This window comes from Chionomys nivalis, chromosome 3, assembly GCF_950005125.1.
Source record: "Chionomys nivalis chromosome 3, mChiNiv1.1, whole genome shotgun sequence".
Lineage (NCBI taxonomy): Eukaryota > Metazoa > Chordata > Mammalia > Rodentia > Cricetidae > Chionomys > Chionomys nivalis.
The window spans coordinates 64933839-64956920 of NC_080088.1; the positions used below are offsets into that span (position 1 = coordinate 64933839).

The 23082-nt window shown below is 40.5% G+C and overlaps 1 protein-coding gene across 4 annotated transcripts in view; it reads right to left on the reverse strand.

Annotated features, from left to right (window-relative positions):
- Opa1 (OPA1 mitochondrial dynamin like GTPase) overlaps window positions 1-23082 on the reverse strand; it is an 83250-nt gene that overhangs the window by 26755 nt on the left and 33413 nt on the right. For all 4 annotated transcript variants that reach the window (XM_057764136.1, XM_057764137.1, XM_057764135.1 and 1 more), the window contains 18 exons: window positions 21609-21689; window positions 21413-21487; window positions 20753-20824; window positions 20572-20671; window positions 20170-20300; window positions 18335-18407; window positions 18163-18235; window positions 17292-17407; window positions 16531-16595; window positions 15989-16065; window positions 12411-12576; window positions 10196-10348; window positions 8016-8124; window positions 7335-7414; window positions 3881-4021; window positions 1482-1598; window positions 677-770; window positions 174-284 (listed from right to left, as the gene is read on the reverse strand). In XM_057764136.1, coding sequence (XP_057620119.1) covers window positions 174-284; window positions 677-770; window positions 1482-1598; window positions 3881-4021; window positions 7335-7414; window positions 8016-8124; window positions 10196-10348; window positions 12411-12576; window positions 15989-16065; window positions 16531-16595; window positions 17292-17407; window positions 18163-18235; window positions 18335-18407; window positions 20170-20300; window positions 20572-20671; window positions 20753-20824; window positions 21413-21487; window positions 21609-21689 — 1834 coding nt within the window. The remainder of the gene's footprint in view (window positions 1-173; window positions 285-676; window positions 771-1481; window positions 1599-3880; window positions 4022-7334; window positions 7415-8015; window positions 8125-10195; window positions 10349-12410; window positions 12577-15988; window positions 16066-16530; window positions 16596-17291; window positions 17408-18162; window positions 18236-18334; window positions 18408-20169; window positions 20301-20571; window positions 20672-20752; window positions 20825-21412; window positions 21488-21608; window positions 21690-23082) is intronic.

Consider the following 23082-nt stretch of genomic DNA (forward strand, 5'->3'; position numbering starts at 1 on the left):
TCAAGTATTTGGAAGTGATAAGATTTTAGGTCAATGTCGTATTTCAGCCCTTCAGAAGAAAACAAGTTCTTCCTAGGTAGCTGTAACTTTCCTTTAAGCTTGAGATTAAATGGGCGCAGACACAAGGGTATACGGAAGGGATCCATGAAGTTGGGATGGGAGGAATTACTTACTGAGATCTTCAGCCAGCTGAACCCGTTTGCCAGTAAGCAATTTAATCTTTTTCTCACCATCTTCAGCAAAATCTTCTAGGACCTCTTTAACGTTTTTCTCTAGTCGCCTCACTGTTCAAAGTTAAAAACAAAACCCAGAAGAACAGTTTTTATGAATGTACAGAATGAAAGATTTCCACGTTTAAAGAAAATGATGTATCACCATGTTAGCTCTACACTTGAATTCACATTTCTCATTTTCTAGTACCTTCATCAATAAATCTGACCCATATTCTGAGGACCACATGTTCTTAAGCCGACATGTAACAGACACACAGATTCCAAACACACAAAGCAAGTTCAGGACACCACTCTCTTTACCATAATTTTTATCTAATGAAAGTAGACATATAGCATCTCTTATCCCTATCATTTTCTAATTGTAATTTTTTAATTAATATTTTAAAGCAGATTACGATTCTGAGGTTTTTCTAATCAGTCAGTTTTTTTAGGAGTTACCTTACCTTCAGTGTTTGTAAGCTGCTGCCTTAATGTATTGGCAGTGATAGCCAGCATGCGCTGTATTCGCCAAAACAGGACCACATCATTGCATTCCAGCTGAAGTAGTAAACAGTTAAGATCAGACACAAATTAAAAAATAAAACCTTTATTGAACACATAGAACTTATTTCCTAAGCTTTAGTAAACATACCAGCGCTTATCTAATAATGCATACATGTTTCCTTTGAGCTGAAATAAACCAGAAAAGCACTTAGAAGCTTCAATTTAATAACAACACAGATTAGCAGAGCTTTTCAAGGGCTATTTTAAAGCATTTTTGTCTGTAAGAAAATGCTTGAAAAGCATCAGTCTGCTGCCACCTAGGGGTTCCTTTAAAAGGTGTGAGAGCTATATCCATTACAAGAACTTGGTTCCTTTAGAAAAAGCAAGATTCCAGTGATGTGAGAAAATTCTGACACATAAAAGTGCATAATAAAGAAGTTTTGCTACATGGTCCCCACCACACATGTGGTTGTTTATGCTCTACACACATCCTATCCTTATAGAAAACATAAACATGCTTCAAGTCACTCTGGGGTACACACGACTGCCCCCCCTTTCCTTTACTCCTGATGATACACATGGAAGTCAAGTTATTCCTAAATTGGTGAATCTCTGAAAAGATAAAACGTTATTCTTGACAAGTTACACATTCTTTTCTCCCAGAAGCTCAAGGGCTTAAAGTTAATAGTAAAGCTGAAGTTTGTTTTTTAGCATCTTTCAACAACTGTTGCTAAAAATGACTTCTTTTGCTTTGTGAAACCTCACCTCAGAATCTATAAAATGCCTCTGGTAGTAATAAAAACCTCTTCGACAAAGGTTACAATGATTTAGAGCCGTTTTTAAGAAATGTCTTCTGTAAACTTGATGCCAAGTATCCTTAATCTGAAACGAGAAAAGGAAAAGCGAAGCGTTATGATAGCCGCTGCTGAGCACTGAGAAGTTGCATACACAACTTACTTTCGGAAGTTCACTGAAGCAACAGCAATGCTCTCGTTGTGCCACCTTTTTAAATGCACTTTCGTCCCTGTCCAGTCAGTTTTCTGACTCACTAGTTTTCAGACTTCCACATCTACCAATCAGTGACACACTCACTGGAGAGTAGGGCTGGTAAGGGATGATCTCTGCATAGGTGCAGTGGGGAAACCAAGGCAAGAGTTTGAAAGCCTGGTCTATGGACACCATTAGGACCTGGAAGCTGGTCTCAGACTACGGCCACCAATACCAGTCAGAAAGCAATCCTTTCTATGGCTACACTGTCACACAACAGTATCCCACCACTGTGGCACTATGGTTTCTTGGTGTGTTTTATGTTCATCATATCTAATAACAATAACGCTAGCAGGCAGCACAAGTGCCACCTCATTGGACAGATGAAGAAAGTGGGACTTGAGTACCAATCACTAAAGGGAAGCAGATCCAGTAATACAGTGGAACGACCTGAGAATCCACATCCCAGACAGCCCATGTTCTCTGGCTGGTATGGCAGCCTTACAGAATGTACTAAACAGTGTCACGAAGAAAAAAAACCTGAGATGTTCTTGCCTGCAGAGAGTGGCAACCTGTTCCACTCTACTTCCAAGAGAAAATTCCTACTGCATTAACCTAAGTGTCAGAAAATTAAAAGTATCAAGGTACACAAAGCTCGAGTAACCCTGACCAACATCATGGGATAGAACTCTCTGCAGCTGGGATTGCTGGGTGCGGTGATTTTGTAATATTTACATATACACTTCAGAGGTAGGATAAAGGTCTAAATACAAAATTCACTTATGTTATATATATACCTGCACACATAGTCTAAAAGTAATTTTCTGTACTACAATAGTGTGCCTGGATTCAGTGCCATGAAAAATTTTCTTGCGATATCAAGCTGGAGTGGTAAAGGTTCCAGGTTTTGGAGCGCTTCGACTTTCCTCTTCTGAATCAGGATATCAGATGCTCAATTTGCACGCCTCCCCCACTTCCTTGTTGAGACAGAGTTTCTCTGTGTAGCCCTGGCTGTCTTGGAACTTGCTCTGTAGACCAGGATGGCCTTGAACTCACCATGCGATTGGCTACTGAACAGCCTTTTAGCCTTTCATTAATGAGAGTTAGGACCATGTAGACAAGCTATCTATACCTAACTAAAAGTTTCATGTTCAGTTTATAAATAAGGTGACATGCACAGCAGCTTAAGCAGTTAGGTTCTAACCATTTTTCCTGTTCTGACAGCAGGTAAAATTTAAAGCTAGTACAGAAACAAAGCAGGTGGCATTTAAGCGTAGTCACGGTGTCTAGAAGGTTTTCAGGCTGCTTTCCTCACTAGCTTTATTTTTCTAATTGGGTTTTACTGGGTGCTTTGCTTCTATGTCTGTTGGTGCACCACATGGCGGCAGTGTCTGAAGAGGCTGCCGGATACTCTGAAACTGGAGTTAAGGGTTTAGTTAGTGGACCATGGATGCTGGGAACGTCATCTGTGAGAACAAGTGCTTTAACTGTTAGAGCCACCTCTCCAGGCCCTAAGCTAACTTTTAAGATTTTCAGCCCCCTTCTTTCTAACTTCTAGGCAGTAGGAAACATAGATCTAGTAACTGTTTTAAAATAGTGCTGCAAATAAGTATTCTGAAACTAAGAAAAAAGATGGCCAAATGTGTAGACTATCCTTGTTCTCTTACCAGGAATGAGGGAAATTAGGTAGGATTCAAAGGTCTTATCTATTTCAATAAAAAATTAAAATGCATGTTTCCCCTAAATCTACTTATATCTAACTGAGCTACATTGACTGTAGGCACTATAAACATTGCTGGGAATGTGGCATGCCCCAATTTAATAGTAGTACAGTACTTGGGAGGCAGAGGCAGGCAGATCTTTGTGAGTTTGTGGCCAACTTGGCGTACATTGTGAGTTACAGGTCAGCCAAGGCTATATAGTGAGACACTGTCTAAAACGAACAAACAAAGCTACCAAAAAAAAAAATACAACTATGTTCTCCCAATACACACGAATATCTGTTTATATAAATGGCCATATTTACACAAGTCAGTTGTACTCTAATACAAAGCAGCACTGACACAAGGTCTGGATGCCTTTATCAATTTTGTAGGGCCGAACCCAGGGTCTTGTGCTTGCTACGCGAGCAATCTACCACTGAGCTAAGTACACAACTCCTGTATCGTATTTCTTACCAAGCTTGGATCTACTTCAACTCCTCGAGATTCCAGATTCTTCCGAACTGTGGTAATCTCATCGCTTGCAAGATAAGCTGGGTGCTCCTCATTACACTTCAGCATCTTCTCCAGTTCATTCTTGGTTTCATTGTGAACACTCTGTAACAAGTTAAAAGAAGGCTGTTTAGACAGTGCAAGCTTGGCACTTGTGAAAATCAAGGCCAGAAGAGGGATGGGTTCTGGGTGCAGAACTCTGGAAGAGTAGCAAGCACTCTTAACCGCTAAGCCATATCCCTAACCCCTGGGTTCTCATCTTTAGCAAAGGAAAGTCTGGTGTTTCTGTTCTTGCTGAGTCTGGTCACTCATGCAGGCAGGAGGAACTATACGGCTATCTAAACTAACCAGGGGGCACCTTCTGCTTCTCTTGAAGTACATTTCCTACTGTATCTTCTAGGTAAGAAGGGCACATGAGCAGTTTTCAACTGATGTGGAAGGATAGAAGGATTAGGGGAGGAGAACTCAAGTCAGTCAATATTTTAAAGGAAAAAGCAAAACTGATACACAAACACCTCCCAGGTGATTCTGGTGTCCTTTCTCTTACATCTAAATTGTTAGTCTGAATCTTACATATGCTACCCTGGGCTTGGAATGGGGTGAAGGCTCATTTAGGAAGGCTTCCAGATTCCTCTTTTAGGAGTACAGATCCATTGCAATGACCATAAAATGCATTTGTTACTTCTCTTAAATGGATTCTGGAGAAAAACAATTTGTGAGCAGGAGCCGTCTCTCTCTGGTTAGTCTATTTACCAGTAGCTGCTGAGGCTAGTACTGTGGTCACTGATTGCTTTGGAGGTTTTCAGCACTATACCGAGTTTAGCAGCCATATACCAGTAATTTCTAATCAATGTCTCTTCCTGTGTCTGAGTTGGAGACCTCTGATGGACAGTCCCACAGATCTTTTAGACAGGCCTTTTCTCAGCCCATCTGTGCGGCGGCGAGAACTCATGCGCTGCTGACTGAGGGGCAAATCACTTAATCTAGGGAGCTTATAGAACAAGGAGGACATTGGAAAAGAAACAGGATACTAATCATGTATGTCATTAACTTTATTTAAAATGCAAATAGAAACAAGGAAATAAGGTTATGCTCTTTGGGAGTATTTTATTCTCTTTACCTGAATTTCCCCACATTTTAGCAGCTCTTTTGCTAATTAAGTAGATTCAGTGAACACAGGAAGCAACAGCAAATGGACTGGATACCACCTATTTTTCTTATTATTTCATTCATTTATCTATTTTGATTCTATATTCTATTTATGCTCTTCCCTTTAAGAACTGAACTGAAGGATGAGACTGATGTTCAGGGGAAAGAAGCTAGAAAAGTTAGAAGGAGCCAGGCGGTGGTGGCACACACCTTTAATCTAGCACTTAAGAGGCAGGGGGATCTTTGTGAGTTCAAGACCATCCTGGGCTACAGTGAGTTCCAGGACAGCCAGAGCTATACAGAAAAATTATGTCTCAAAAAACAACAACAAAAAAGTTCAAAGGAATGAAAAGGGGTTGGTACAGGGGTGACATACACTTTTCTGCAATTTACCCATTTTTAAAGTTGTTTATATTTAACTTTGCCATTTTGTTCTGAAGTGCTCATTCAATATTTACTAAAGGATTGATATGGGCTTCCCCTCTGTATGCTGTGAATACCAATGGCTAATTAAGAAACTGTCTTAAGCCTGTGATAGGGTAGAGTAGAGCTAGGTGGGGAAAACTAAACTGAATGCTGGGAGAAAGGAGGTGGAATTGAGAGACACCACGTAGCCATTGTTGGGAACAGACACCCTGGAACTTTGCCGGTAAGCCACAGCCACATGGTGATACACATAGAAATGGGTTAAATTACGATGTAAGAGTTAGCCAATAAGAAACTATAGCTTATGGGCCAAACAGTGATTTAATTAATACAGTTTCTGTGTGGTTATTTTGGGGCTGAGCAGCCAGGAATAAACAAGCGGCCCCTTACTACAAAGGATGAGTTCCCATCTGAATTTTCTTTTCTTTCTTTCTTTCTTTCTTTCTTTCTTTCTTTCTTTCTTTCTTTCTTTCTTTCTTTCGTTTTTTCTTTTTTTTTTTTTTAAATTTTTATCTAGCTTTATTTTATGTGCATTGGAGTGAAAATGTCAGATCCTCTGGAACTGGACAAGTGTGAGCTGCCATGTGGGTGCTGGGAATTGAACCTGGGTCCTCTGGAAGAGCAGCCAGGTGCTCTTAACCACTGGGCCATCTCTTTAGCCCCCATCTGAATTTTCATATTTACTTTCTATGCATTTTAACCAAAGTTACTACAAAAAGGTAAAATAGTTTGAATGAACTTCCAACAGTAAAACTCAGAGATAATAAACTATATATACAAAAATCTGTATTCTTCTTAAGCATAATTGCCACATATCCTTTGATTCTGTTTCATGTCTTTTGCTTACAACTATTCTTTATTTAAAGACATTTTATTTATTTTACTTTAGGTATGGGTGTTTTGCCTGCATGTATGTACGTGCACCATGTGTATGTCTGGTGCCCACAAAGGCTAGAAGAGGACGTCAGATCCTCTGGAACTAGAGTTCCAGGTTGGTTGTAAGCTGTCCTGTGAGTGTTGGGAACTGACCAAAGCCATGTCTTCCCTAAGAGTAGCAAGTGCTCTTAACCACAAAACCATCTTTCTAGCCCAACTATTCTCCTCTGAAACTCAGAGAAATGAAATGAACAAAGTTGTCAACCACAAAGGAACCACATTTTTTTTGTAATCTTTTAATAAAACAGATTCATTATATTTCAGAAAGGTTTATGTAACTAAAATTCTAAAGAATCTTCTAGAGCCATGAGAAGATGGTGTACGCATATAAACATGTGCATGTGTCCATTCACACATATATACACGTGTATGTTTGAGTGTGGACCTGGTATATGGATGTGTGATGTATGTGCACATTTGTGGTTGCTGGCACCTGTGGGCACATAAAGATGTCAGAGGAGGACATCAGGTGCCCTGGCTGCCACTCTTCACCTTATTCCCTCAGACAGGCTTTCCCAGTGAACCTGGAGCTAGGCAGGCAGCCAGTGGCCCGAGAGGCTCCTCCTGTTTCCACCCCTAGAGCACTGTGCTCAGGCAGCCATGCTGGTTTTTTTTTTTTTTTTTTTTTTTGGGTACCAGGATCTAGACTCAAGTCCCATGCCTCCATAGCAAGAACTTTTACCTACTGAGGCATCTTTAGTCCCAAGACTGTGTGTTAATGCTTGAACTGAAATGAGCAAAATGAAGGCAGATGTGGTGGCACACGCCTATAATCTCGGCAAGTAAGAGGCTGAGGAGAACTTCTGTGAGTTCAAGGCCAGCCTGGGCTACAGAAAACGGTAACTTTAAGGCAAACTAGACCATGAACGAAATGCCATCATAAGAACAGAGATGTCTTTGTTCCTACCTGTTCTTGGGTCCGATTCTTCCAGTACAACCACCTCTTTTTCCAGTCTGGGCCTATCATGTTTTCAATAGCATTTTCAGCTAGAGGAAAGATAAAATTAATTAAGTAGGAATTTTTACCACTTACTAAGGCTATAAATTATAGCTAACAATGTTTATGATTTTTTAATTATTTCTAAATGCTGTATTAATATGAAATTAATTAAAATACAGGAACATATGATTGGTATGGCAAAAGTAGGACAATTATGTATGTACTTAAAATATATGAAATGTACAATTGTTTACAGAATTTCTATGTGTAAGGAATAAATGTAAGCATCTCGGTTCCAACCTAATTATTCTCTTTATTAGCTACAAAGCAACTCACACATAAAAAAATATTTATCTGTATTCAGGACAAAGACTTTGAAGTGTTAACTGTATATTGAAAATTACTTTATTCTGTATGTGTATATATGGCACATTTGTGAGTTTGGAAGTGCATGTGCCACAGTGCGTGAGCGGAGGCCAGAGGATGACTTGTGAACATCTTGTCTCTGTCTCCTCCGTGGGCTCCAGAGACCCAAACCAGGTTCTCAGGCTTTCATAGCAATTGCTTTACCCACCAAGTTATCTCGCTGGCCCAGTGGTGATTATATTTTACAATGCTTACAACTCAAGAGCTCAAGTTCCTACTTACTATCCTTGAGACGGGCTTGAAGGGCCTCCTCCATAAAGTAAATGGCTGCATCCCACTGCTGCTTATCCGATATGGACCGGTCTTCCAGAGCATTGTGCTGAATGACCCTCTGAAACAGGGCAGAAAAATCTAATTTATGTTCCTACATGTCAGTAATTTTATTTTAGCTGGCAACTTAGTAAATATTGAACATAACAAATAAGCACATAACAGCAAGTTATTCCCACAGTAATACAGGAACTTCTTTTATTGGCTGAACCTGCCAGTTTCCTATCTGAAAAATAAAGTGGAGTCTTGTGTGTCTGAAGCTAAAGAGCTGACTGAGGGGACGCTCAAGGGAAGCAAACAGCACATTTGACTATAAATCATAAGAGCTAGACCATAATATTCAGAGGGTCACTTCCCTTCTGCATTTATTTATTTATTCCCATATGAACTATGAAGAAATATTTTCAAACAGGACAGAAGAAAGAAATCATTAACCACTTTCTTGTTGTTAACAGAAATACAGTGGCAGAGCAAGGGCTCAAACACTTTGCCAATCATAAACATTAGCTATTATTTTTATAATTAAAAGCTGTTTTCTAAATTTGATAACTTTTGAGTGAACAATGAAACTGGCACTTCTTTTAGAAAACCAGCCTACCACACAAGGAAATAAGGTTATGGTTTTGAATATGCAGACAAATATTTCTTCAAAATGAAATTATGATTACAAACAGCGCATAGGGAGATCTGTGCTTTTCTAGAAAATTGCCCAGTCCCTTCAACAGTTCCTCTGTTGAGTGAGCTGGCCCTGCTAGCAGAAGAGGTGACTAACAAGGCTTGACTATGGTGGTAGGAGAATGCGCTGTTAAGAAAGGGGCAGCAGGAGGCGAGGTCAGAAGCTAGAGAAGGTGGAGAAGGTGGAGAGTAGCCACTCTGCCAATGAGCATGACAGGACTGTGGCTGCCCTTACCTGTCGTGTCCACCAAAGGCTTGGTCTCCTGATGCTGGTACTACTGAGAGGTGACTGGATCATGGGGGCGCTACCTTCATCAATGAATGAACTCACTGATGAATAAATATCAAAGGCATCATTGGATAGTGGGCCTGAGGATAGCAGGCGGCTGTGGGGCTTCCTCTGAAGGCTGTCTCTTGTCCCTTGTCCCCTCACCTCTGTGGTTGGCTAGTACAAACCAAGCAGCTTTTCTCCACCATGCCTGCCTATCAGATCCTCGCTCTACAGGCCTAACAGCAATGGAACCAAGCAACCCGCAGATGGAAACCTTGGAAACCATAAGCCCAAGTAAAGTCCTCCCTCTTGTCAAGCTCAGGTGTTCTTACACAACAACGAAACCCCACTAACATTTCAGAATTCAATCAAGCTTTGGGCCTGGTAGGTCAAGCCCATCACCCCAGCTATTTAGGAGATATAGGCAGTACTGACAGTTCAAGGATTACCTGGGCTACAGATTCAAATCAGCCTGGAGAACTTAGTAAGATCCTATTTAAAGAAAAAGAACCTGAGGATATAGCTTGGTGACAGAGGTCTTGCCTAGCACATATAAGGTCTCATACTCTGAAAAAAATTTCAACCAAATGATGCTTCCAAAATACTTAAGAGAGCCAGGCGGTGGTGGTGCACGCCTTTAATTCCAGCACTTGGGAGGCAGAGGCAGGCAGATCTCCATGAGTTTGAGGCCAGCCTGATATACAAGAGCTAGTTCCAGGACAGGCTCCAAAACTATAGAGAAACTTTGTCTCGAAAAACAAAAAAACAAACAAACCAACCAAACAAAAACCTAAAAAACAAAACCAAACAAAAACTTAAAAGTTGTTCCTGGCACACAGCAGATATTCAATATATACTGCTATGATTTTACACCAAGGTACCTATAAACAGGCCCAAAATAACTAATGGATGGCAATTCGTGGAAAGGTAAGGAAACCTGCTTACTGCAAAATTTGACTTTTCTTATGGAATGGAAGTCAAAAAAAAAAAAAAAAAAAGAAGAGAGGGTTATTTAGAAGAGCCAGAGGAATGTTGAAGGGCAGGTTATAAATCATACATCTATTACTTCACACTGCAGCCGTACAAGAACTCCATGAAAGAATCAGTTTGAGGCACTTCATGAAAACGATGCTGGCATTCTGATTAGACAGAGGGCACACCAGGCCCTAACCAGCTGAAGGCGTACCAAGCTGTCTTCTGCAAAGTCGTTCCACTTGTGCCGCTTGATACTCTCCTCCTTCACAGCCTCTTTAAGCTTGTCAAATATGTCATCGTGCTCCTTCCCTTTGGGTTCCGTCATGAAACGGGAAAATTCCTCTTGTAGTGTCTCCCAAGCAACCTGGGTACAAAAGGAAAAGCTGTATTTAGATTGCTTACCCTTAAATAATGTGCAACATGAAAAAACAGCACGGAACCAAACAGATGTGGTACAGCAGCTGATCAGGAAATACAAGTTCACTGATAAATGCATGCACACTAAAAAAAGACAGCTCAGCTGGGCATTATAGGGCTTTAGTCCTATCATTCAGCAGGCAGAGGTAAGTGGATCTCTGTGAGTTCAAGGCCAGCATGGGTTACACAGTGAGTTCCAGGATAGCAGGGTGACATAGAGGCCCTGTTTTTTTTTTTTTTTCCTTAAAGCTGTCAATTTTAAAAACTGAGACTTCATTAACAAATCTGCACCTACAGTGCAGGGAGATAATCAACTCATATCCCCCACAGGATGTGCTAGCTGAGCTGAGCAGGGTTGGCTCCTTTAGGCGAGCCCTACACCCCAAGTCTGCAAACATATTTACTTTACTTATTTCAATCAATTACATGCCTGGGTCTGCCTGCTGCTTCCACACTGAACCAAATGTAAGTCCCCCACGCTTTTTTTTTGAGACAAGGTTTCTCTGTGTAACAGTCCTGGCTGTCCTGAAATTAGCTCTCCAGACCAGGCTGGCCTTGAACTCATAGGGATCCTTCCTTGGAATCCTGCATGCTGGGGTTAAAGGCGTACACCACCACTGCCCGGTTCAAGTTTAAGTTCTTACTCACTAAGCCAATCATCTTTACAGTTTTGCCTGCAAGCAAAGATTCATATTAAAAGCTTCAAGTACTACAAATTATTACTCAGCTAACTTTTACCCAATCTCCACTGTGAAAGGAAGAGCGCAGGGCAAAAGTGATGAAGAACTGAACGTACACGTAGATGGTGGGGTGAGGTGGTTTTCACTTTGTTCTGTTGTGAACTTGTGGGCAATCCCTTGCTTTATTTAGTGTCCCTAGAACTAGGATTATCAGAGTGTACCTCCATGCCTGCATGTGATGGGAATGAACCTACTAGCTTCTCATCAGCTCCACTCTTCCCCCAACATAAAGCACAGGGCAGAAAGCAGAAAGGCAGAATTACTGCTGTTACAAGGACTAGTTTCACTGGTGAAAGCTTTGGCTATGCAAATGTTCCAGCCCAGGACACACCAGAACTAGTGACTGAGAAGCAGCAGCTCCCCAGTTATTTCTATAGTAAGTGGGTCAAGAAATGACCAGAGTTCAGCAGCATGCAACATAGGCAGAGGCTGTACGAGCTGCAGCTGCTGGACATGGGCCCAGGAAGGTGAGGACAGTGGTGAAGAGGGCAGGCTGGGGCAGGACAGAAAGAGCGAAGCCATTTTCAAGGCAGGTATGCAGAATAAAATCACATCTAGCATTGAACACAGGTTGCTGAGCACCTTTCAGAGTCCAGGGCACACTGACTCTCAGCTGGAGTGCAGAAGAAAGGTGGATAATGGTGATAAAATCCTGGGTGGCTATTATGGATGGGTCAGGTATTACCTAAGTATGTTACATATTACTAACTCACTTAATCATGACCGCAACCCAGGTGGGCAATATTGTCACCGCAGCTTCTTGGAAGAAGCTACAGGAAGGTTGAGCAAGTAGGGCAGCTATCAGTTTTTACATGGTTGGGCCAAGATGTCACGGGACAGAAATGTATACTTTCAAGTACTTTAATTTTGTAAATAATTCCAAGTCAAACTAGCAAGACCATAACTCAATGCAAGTGCTATAAGGTTTTGAAGAAAATGTAAAAATGGTAACATTAGTCCATTTGAAGATACTCCTTACAGAAGCTCAATTCACAGACGTTCAAAATACTTCACCTTCAGGCCAGTTTTGCTGGCTTTATTAATGTTATCTTTGGAAGGAGAAGCAACGCCTTTAGGCAAACAGCACCCTTATTAGTAAACTTTTATGTTAGCAGCAATTGAGAACAATATCAAGGTTAGCTAACAGAGGCAGGTGCAGAGCATACATGAAGTGCTAAGTTGAGACCGAGGGAAATTAGACCCTCAATCCAAAGCACCTATTTCCTCCACACGATGCTTCTTACCCATTTAATTAAATTATAGCCTAACCTCTACTGCTTTATTAGGAAGCTGCTTGTCAGTCCACTGTTTAAGCTTGATGTCCACTGTGGTGTTAAATGTTCCTGAATTCATGGTCTGTGCAGCCGGAAGGTAGATGTTCTCAATCACATGAGTTGACACTCTTTCCCACAGAGACTGCTGAAGGATTTCCTCCCTAAAATTAATGTAAATATGGCATTAAACAATTTAAAATAGCTTGATTGAAGTATCACTAATCACAGTAATAAACTACACATATTTGAAAGGTTGACAAATTTGGGATATGTGTATCAGTGAATCACAGGAATCAAGATAAAGATAAACACTCTCATTGGATCTATAACCACTCTATTTGCTGTTAATATAACTACTTGTATTCCCTAGAACTTTACATACATGTATCATGCGCTCTTCTACCTATCTTCATTCACCCAACATACTTCTTTTGAAATCTGTGGTGCATGTATTACTATTTCACTTCTTTTGGTTGCTAAGCATCACTGACTGTGTACAATGCCCCGTTAATGGACATGTACTATTTCTCGTTGTTGGCTATTACAAACAAAATTGCTGTGGGCAGATTGTCACAAATCTTTGGAAGGATGCATGCCTTTCCTTTCCATGGATACACAACTAAGAGTGGAGTGGGTGAATATATGGCAGTTTCGGGTTTAGTTTTTAAAGATACCATTCTTTTCTAAAATGCCTCAGTGGTTTACATTCCTATTAGCAGAGAAGGAGGGTCCCAGATACTCTCCACTCACTGCCTGTCCCAGCTCTGGCTGTTGAGTGGGTTTCCAGTGCCATCTCACTGTGGCTACAGGTCTCTAGTAATCATCAAAAATTTTCTTTGTGAGGATACTCAAAAGTGTATTTTCAGTCCTCACATACACTATGTGTTTACTGGAGTTCAAGGCAAAAAGTTTCTGATATAATTTTTACAGTTTAACAAACTATCACAAAGCATAGAGACATGGGATATCATCATATAAAACTTTCCAGCAATTCACAGCTAAGGGAATTGTATAAAGGACACATACATAAGCTGGAAATACTTCCTTTTGAAGTATTCTTTAAGAATAAGATCTCTAAATAAGAAAAGACAATAATTTCTTATTATTACATTTATAATACCACAAATTCTCAGACTCCTCACATCTGCGCTAGGGGATTCAACTGTATGTTTTCCCCTTTTGTATTTCAGTTTGTTAAACTAATCAAAGTAAACATATACTTTTACAAAAGTTGCACAATATCATAATACTGATAATAAACAAAGTATATTTCTATAAAGCCAGTCAATTACTGTTCTAGAAAAGATGGCTACATGCAAATGGCATACCAGTATCTCAGTTATTGTCAGCAGGGCTATCTTTAGATCATACCAGTATCTCATTTATTGTCAGCAGGGCTATCTTTAGATCATACACATTATTGGACAAATGCCATGTGTGTATTACTACTGTAACAATTATATGTTAATTTGAACTCCCTGGGATTCCTTTATTAAAACATGACTAAAGCATGCAGAATGTCTGTAAATAAATAACAAATTATCCCATTAGGACATACAGTACTTACTACATACTCCTAAGATGTCAATAATTCAGACTAAGGCATTCATCTTAAAGTGCCATGTAATGCCATCATACCAATAAACACCACCAACAAAAACTTCTAAGGTAGGCCCAGCTGTGCAACAGAAATTCTCTGGTGTAATGCAGTTAAGGCTAGGACTGGGTATTCTGATCTTTATGTCAAATTCTAGAGTCTAAGAACTGATCAAGAAAACTTGCTAGAGGTCATTTGATCAGGCAGCTAAGAATTTTCAGCCACCAAATGTTCTAGCTCTCAGCTGTGTCTTCTCCACTGGAACTTTCATTTCTTGTCTCTTCACAACTCTGTTAAGTGCCTTGTGTAGTAAACAAAACAGATTTACCTTTTAGGCTTATTTCAGTGAGGGTATATCATAATATTTTAGCATTGCTCTACCTAAACAAAACGAACCATATTTATGGCAATAAGTAGCAGGACATTTCTTTTCCCACCATAAATAATACTATTAGTTATAGGCTTTCCCCATTTATGGTGGAACTGAAGAGAACCAGGGCCTTGGCTCGCTAAGCAGGCACTTTACCACTGAGCTGCAGCCTTGGCCCATTAGTTATGGATTACAAATCACCTTTTATGTATATTATCCCCATATAATCTAGGAAGGAAACCAGATTATATTAATTAATTATACTTACATTTAAAATTTACATCTATATATCTGTATCTCTCTTGCAATTTTATGAGCTAACTCAGTTATACAAAGTCACAGGACTGGTTTAAAATACAAATAAGAAACACAACAGTTTGTGTCATTATATATTTGATTAATCAGTCAACAGTAAAAATAAGAGCAGCTACTATTTTCTAAACAAGGAGACGGAAAAACTTGGCAAATACGATGACTTAAAGAAAGGGGAGGGTATCAGTGAGGAAGGGCCTGGGATAGGGAAACTATGAGTCCCAGGCTTAGGGATGAGATGCTGGTGTCAACTCAGTGTGAAAATCTGCTGACTGAGCAAATATAAACACTAAAAATATGTATCATGAATGGTGTAAGGATCGTTTTGTGCCAAGAGTGATACATTCTTAAATACCACAGGCTTATTGGAAGATAATTTAGGCATGGCCTAAGATTCATATGGCAATTTTTCAAAAGGATGGATTTACTTTTTTTAAAAAAAATCTATTTATTTATTATGTATACAGTGCCTGCATGTATGCCTGTAGGCCAGAAGAGGGCACCAGATCTCATCACAGATGGCTTGTGAACCATCATGTGGTCACTGGGAACTGAACACAGGATCTCTGGAAGAGCAGTCAATATTCTTAACCCCTGAGGCACCTCTCCAATCCCCAAATTTAATTCTTAAAAAAAAAAGTAGGAAGCAATAAAAATATGAAAAATAGTGGGTCTGCAGAGATAGCTTAGTGATTAAAAGTACTGGTGGCTGTATTAGAGGATACAAGTTCTATTCCCAGCACTACAGCTCACAACCATCTACAACTCCAGTTCCAGGGGACCCAGCATCTTCTTCTGGCTTCCGTGGGCAACAGTTATGCATGTGGTACACAGACATATGCAGGTAAAACACTCACACACAAAAAAATTAAAAAAAAATGTTATTGTGCACAGCATAATACATACATGTCACAGAAAACACCAGTTACTTCTGGTCTTGCATGACATCTAAAAAGCAGACATCATCCTTCCTTTACAGATCAGTGTTCCCTGTGATGCCATTCTCCAGTTAGTAAAAACCATACCTGATAGGTTACTTTCTGACAATTTTAAGAAATTATGTGTGATTCTACAGAAATAGCAAACCTGTACTTCTTAAGAACAAGGTGAGATAAACCAAGGATCAGAGCAGATTCCATTGGCAGTCAGCTGACAGGCTATGGCTGCAGCTGTTTTAAAGGGAGGCACTTTACTCTTTGGCCTACTTCATTTTGAGGGATGAACCCAGGCAACAGAAACCATTGCTTTCTTCTACTTTAAAGTAAAAGACCCCGAGACACAGATTAATACTCACCAGTGCTTTGGAGTAACCTGGCTCAGGCTGATAACTTCATCAAGGATCTCATTTTTAGCTTTTTCAAACAGTTCATTCTAGGCAACACAGAGACAAGTTAGGATTGTCCTGTTCCGATCTTCAGAGATAATCAAAAGGTAGACATGAACAGGGTGTGGTCGAGTAAGTTTGGTTTGAAGATGGAAGACTAGTAAATGACCTTCTGGTCTCCTTTAGCTCCCATTAGACTCTACATCTCCAATGTAAATACCAATAAGTAAAGAGATAATGTATAACTAAAAAGAAAAATTAGATTACATAGGTATACATCAATAAGACTACTAAAGAATATTTGTATTTTTTTGGAAATCATTTTGTTGTACATCCTATGATTCCTAATTATTTTAAAATGTTATAATAGTTTAAATTATTGTAGAAAAGACAACTACTCCTAGGTAATTACCATTAAGATCACAGCAATTCTGCTCACCAGACCAACAACTCTGTAAGGACAAGGGAAATTAAAGCATATACAGCCCCGTGGGGCACGCTGATATTATTACCCTGTCGAGCTCTCGCAGGCGAGGGTAGTTATTCTTCCACTCCGTCTCCAGGTTAAAACGTGTTGCTGTGGAGAAAGGAAGATGCTCCAGTCTGACTGTTGAAGGCTTCCTCTCTACCTTGTGTATTAGCTGGGTGTCTGAGTAAACCTGGTGCCCCGATATTCTGAATGCTATTACTGCCACAGCTGTCTAAACTATTCTCCTTACTTCTACTTTCTCCATGTTCATTTCACGAAGCCATAGCTGTAGCAGTGTAGCGGAGCTGCTAAGGAAAAGGACTCTGGTGGTGACTCAGATCCTGGGTCCTAAAGCTATGTGGCACTGGTTATGTAAATACTCTGCACCTTTTCCCTCATCTGTAAAATGGAAATAAAGATAACACAAAATTGCTGTAGTACTAAGTGGGATAAATATTAAGTAAACTTTCAAAATGGCAGGAGGGGAGGATTAGCTGCTCTCCCTGAATGAAGCTCTGGAAGCAAAGACTTGATGTAGACGAGCATGGGCCTGGGGAAACAATACAATGCAGGGTTCCCAGCGTCTCCCTTCTTCCTGTAAGGAGTATCCGCATTCTCTACAGGCCGTCAAGCTTGCTGTAAACACTACTGCAAACCTGCAGCTTCTGAAAACCGTGTGATGCTGCCCCTGAAAGGGACAATCATTTCTTATATAATAGAAGGCTTGCATCTCTCCAGTTTTCCACTGTCACACAGTAAGTCACATGCCTGGATTTGCGGACTTGCTTTAAGAAGCCAGCTTACCTTTGAAGCTATCAGCCTGTTGTTCAACTGACTCTCGAACCATTTTCCAAAAGCAGTCGGACACAGCAAGGCTTAGATTTCTTGTGGTCACCTGGTGTGCCTTCAGCATACTTGTCCTACAGGAGAGCAGAGCTAAAGCATGTCAGAATGACAAAGGAGCCCTTACTCTGCACTGACGCTGCCCAGTAAAACTTCCTGCTCTGAGGAAATGAGCTAGCTACCCTGCCCAGCACGGCAAGCGCTGGCCACATGCAATACCGAGCTCTTCAGTACATTGGCCAGTCTGGGGTATGCACATGATCAGTTCTACAAGCTCCTTGCTTCCTTCCCAATAAAAAGAGAATCCTCGGCTATGGCTGCAGGAACTGCCCTTACTTCTGTACCAATATGGAGGCAAACATGCCTGTCTGCTTCCAAAAACTATGCAGAAACTTTCAGTGTAATTCTATTTTGCGTTGCAGTGCAGCGTCTTATTTTCTGTCAGTTTCTTCTGGTATCTATTTAGGAATATCCTGCTGCCACCCCCCACTCCAACTTTTTCTATTATTACAAGAGAAATGTGCACACATATTTTAAAAAGGAAAATTAATTTTAAAAATCACTGTTTAGGGAAAACAGCGTAAGAGGTGTAAGGGTAGTCCCTCAGTCCACATCTGCAGAGGCCGTCTGTCCTGCCATCTGCTGTACCAAGTGATAAGCTGCTTTCATATCGACTCCAGAGTGCTCCAGGCCAGCCTCATGATACAGCCCAGCATGTGGACAGACAGACGACAGGAGACCGACTGCTGCCAGACATGAGCAGTGTAGCTGAAGAGTGCAGTGGGCTGTGTCCTCCCTGAAAAGTCTCTGAATACTTTAGCATGACACTTACTTTAGGAGTTTTGAATTCTGAAAAAATTCTTCTTCATATTCTCTTATAGCTTCAATGCTTTCAGAGCTGTTTCCTAGGAAAGATGGACAAAATTTTCACCAAGAAAATTAATTTTTATTATCTGAAAACAACAAAAGCTAAAAATTAGTAGCAACAATCCATCTTAGCATACCTTTTCCTGTTACAACAGCAAAATAACCCAGAGCTTTCATTGGGAAGAGCTTGCCTTCAATTATCTGTTGTATCTATTTTAATAAATTGGAAAAATAAACGTAAAAGATAGATTCACTTAATTTTTAAAAGCACAATATGCAATTTAGAAAGCAAAATATTAAAAAACTCTACATGTGTATATACTTATCAGCATATATATATATATATATATATATATATATATCTGTTCAAAAGCATATAAATGCATTGATTGCTATCTGAGGAAAATACACTTTACTATATTTAAAATTTCTTATTAAATGTATATACCAATATCAGAACCTGGAATGACTCATAGGTCTGAGTCAGACCTTGGTTGGATCCTTGCCCTGCTATTTACTAGCTGTGTGGCCTTGAGTAAATGAGCTAATTTTAGTAAAAGGTTACTGAGCTTATGAGATAATGGCACTTAACACGGAGAAGCACTCAATAAATAGTTCTGTTACTTTTTCCTTATACTTTCTTTGAATATTTAAAAATTTAAATTATTCTATTAAATTAAAAAATGGGACTTGTATGTGTGGGCACGCATATAAATATAGGTCAGAAGACGATTTGTAGGAGTCAGCTCTCCCGACTCTGTGGGTTTCAGACATCAAACTCAGATTTGGCCACACCTTTACCTGCTGATACATCATGTGGGCCCTGATTATCTTGATTCTCACCAAGCTAGATTATCTTTTACTAATTTCTCTTCTTATCCCTACTTGAAACAATATATTTTAGATTGGCTTTCAACTCTTTTAAGGATAAAAATCCTTTTTCTGTGTGTGATAAAAACTATGGAGTCTGGGTACAGGAAATGCATATCTACATACACCTATCATTCACACACGATGGAGGATTTCTGCTTTCAGAGGCCTATTCAGATGAACACTGTGCCGAGACAAGTTCAAGTTAGACTACAGCTGAGTCTTTGCCATAAGAAGGCCTGAAATAAGCTTCAACTGGCTCCCCAGGGAAATCCAATGTGACTTCCCCAGAGAAGAAAGGAATGTGAGCATTAGGGGAGAAATGGAGGCTATGGACATTGTTCCCACCTTGCTTCTTCTTCTCCATATGAGCCCCAAGGGTGTCACAACAACACTACCTTGCTCTTAAAAACAAGCCAGAGAGGGCTGGAGAGACGGCTTGCTGCTAAAGGCTGGCTCACAACCAAAATAAATACGGCAGAGGCACAGAGGCTCAAGGACACGTCGCCACAGCAGGCCCAACAGGACCCTACAAAAGCTCTGCTTGCCTCTGTCTGGCATTCCCAGGCAGTAATGAGGTATGTGCTGACAGTTTCCTTCTGAGATTTGGAATTTTGGTACGGCCTCTCTGAGCAGCCTCCAAGGGAAGATCTCTGGAAACATGAGCAGAATGCCTCTGACTGCATCCCATACATCTTCTCCTTCACGGCTCTGTAATGTGTCTTTGAGGGCAACTATGACTATGTGGTGACCTTGTGGGTCTTTTGAAAGAATCACTACACCTGAGGCTGGTATGTCTGGGGACTCTAACACAGAGGCAAAGTCCCACAGGTTTAAGGTGAGAAAGAGAGACAGTCTATGCAGTAGCAGTGGAGATGAGGACTTAATACCATTGTTCTACAGGAGACTACAGAATAGGAATTTATCATTCGTAAACAAGTCAGTCACCAGTTATATAACACCTGGTACCCGACAGCCATTCTAACCACTGTGAATTATTTGACTAGTAATTCATAAAAACCTATGCAATCATATCATAAATGTCTTCATTGCCACTAAATGAGAAGCCTAAAGCACTGAAACACACACACACAGCCCTCACCCTGCTTGGACTGGCTACATTTTTTTCTGCCAGGTCTACTTTGGTCAAAACAAATATGGTTCTTCTTCCATGAGGATCCATTTGACTGACCAAGTCTGTAACAATGCTGCGCTCAGCATCTACAGATCCATCTGCAAAAAGAAGAAATAACAATGTAATAATTACAAAGTTGATTGTGAAAATTTAGTCCTAATACATTTACTTTAGGGATGTGGTCAATAAAAATTCCAATGATGTCGAAAATGAAAACTATCAAAACCTTCCCAGCTTAAACTCTATTTATTACTAAAATGACAAGGACAGTGGAGACACATTTGCATGTGTGCTTCCATGGCAGACATTGTATTAATGCCTCGAATTCTAGAGGAGAGGATGGCGTGTAGGAGCACCTGTGGGACTCACCTTGAATGCACAGGATGATGGCGTTGGGATTCTGCATGTAAGCTTTGCTGATACTGAAAATCGTCTCCTTTGTGTCAGGAGCCATGCCTGATGTCACGGTCTGGAAGAGAAAGGATTAAGTGTCATTACAGATGGCTTCCCCAGGAGGAATAAAATGAACACATATTCTGCAGGCACTTACATTGATCACACCGGGTAAGTCCACAAGCACCATCCTCTGGAGTCCAGGGCCTTTGACATTTAAAGATATGGTCTATTGGGGGAGCGGGGGAAATCAATATTTGTGGTGATAAATATCCTGAAAATTCTTGTTCATTCAGATATTTACTTCAAAAAAGTTATTTCTTTTGACACCCAAGTAATTATTCTAGAAAACTCCCCCTATAATGATACATTGATACATTTATTTAGAACATTAAAAAATATGTTGAGTATGATGCCAGAAGAATTTTATTCTAGCATTTGTGAGGCAGGTGGATCTCTGTGAGTTCAAGGCTAGCTTGGTCTACAGAGTGAGTACCAGGCCAGCCAGGCATGCATAGTGAGACCCTGTCTCATAAAGAGAAAAACAAACAAAAAAAATTAAAATCTATCTATCTATCTATCTATCTATCTATCTATCTATCTATCTATCTATCTATCCATCCATCCATCCATCCATCCATCCATCCATCCATCCATCCATCCATCCACCCACCCACCCACCCACCCACCCACCCACCCACCCACCCACCCACCTATCTTGGAACAGCTATAAACTAAACACTACATCCATATTAATCATCACTATCCATAAACTTTCCTGTCTCCACATCATGGCTCAAATGACTGCTTCTCTTACCTCAGGGCTAACAGTACAACCTTCTTTCACATTTTTCCGCATTCGGAGTTCGATTTCATGTCTTAATGCCGCAAGCTATTAATGGAGAAGAACAAAGTCCTAAGACCATCTTAATGTCAAATATTTCATTTCTTTGTCTAAGACCACACAGGGGTCATAAAGTCACAGAGATGAACCTGATTTGAATTCTACTTACGTCTTCCTCTTTGGTAAGATCAAACTCCCGAGAGCTATCTTTAAACAAGGCCACATGGTGAGGACCTTCACTGAGAGTCACCTGAAAGGACAGAAACATAAGATGCATTCACAGCTAACATTAATTCACGGCACCCGCACAGTCCAGACAGGGTCAATCACGGAGCCTTTATGCTATACTCAGGTGCTGTTAACACGGCTGCTCTGTGCTGTGTGTGATGCCATACTGACACCGGGCAGTGAGACTGGTGGTTCTCTGTCTTTTATGACCTAGGGTGCTGCTGGCCTCCCCAGCCAGGCAATGCTCTGCAGACACCAAGCAGAGAAACTGCCCCTCTACAACTTGAAGAATTCAAAGAGAAGCCAAGGCTTGACTTGAGATGAATTCAGGGAGAGGATAGTTCATTTGGTTACCACTCCTCAATACATGAGCTATATAGCATTATTAGAGATGGAGACACACAGGCCTGACATTCTCTGCTTCAGGGCTCACTCCACACAGAAAGGAAGAGTGTGGTGGAAGGTCCGGAACCACAGACTGACCCTGGTTGGCAGGATTCACTGCAGGCTTCTTAGGGGAGTATCAGGATAGATTATTTAACAATATGCAGTGACAGTGAGTCATTTTACAAGTGTCTAAACTCAATATTCCTTAATCTTAGGTTTACACATTTCAGGGTATCCTAATTATACTGCTTTACTTTGAAAATGTATTTGTTAAGCCGGGTGGTGGTGGCGCACTCCTTTAATCCCAGCACTTGGGAGGCAGAGGCAGGTGGATCTCTGTGAGTTCGAGACCAGCCTGGTCTACAAGAGCTAGTTCCAGGACAGGCTCCAAAACCACAGAGAAACCCTGTCTGGAAAAACCAAAAAAAAAAAAAAAAAGAAAAAAAAGAAAATGTATTTGTTTCCCTGAAATAAATCAAGCTTTACACAAGAAAACAAAGACCAATGCTGAAAGTGACTATGGCGGCTTGGTCTAAGCATCCCATCCCAGAGGCCTTAGGTGGATTGTGCGCAGGCCACTTTTCCTTGAGTACTTGCCTATTTGTGGTGCAGACAAAGGGCTAAGCGAGAAGCTTAAACTCTATAGCAACTGCACTGTCAAACAAACAAACAAATAAACAAATGGAATTCAGGCTTTTAAGCACAACTATTATCTCAGGTGCCAAGATCTTAGCAAATGAGCTACAGAAATGAATCACCTAAAATGAATTCTTTATCTTATGTGCAATGTCCCTTCAAGACAGGGATATTTAGAAACCAAGCAGGAAGCTGGGGTAAAGAAGCTGAAATGCTAAGTCCAGATTTGCCAATTTCACTGCTCTGAGGAGACATAAATAGGACTCCTACATCAAGAAGTAAGTAAGAGTCCTGGTGAACAGAAGGCTAACGGCCTTGTCTATTTGAAGGCAATCTCCTTCCAGAACCATTACTTTTCTGAAGCTCTCCTATTGGAGAAGAATATTTGATCA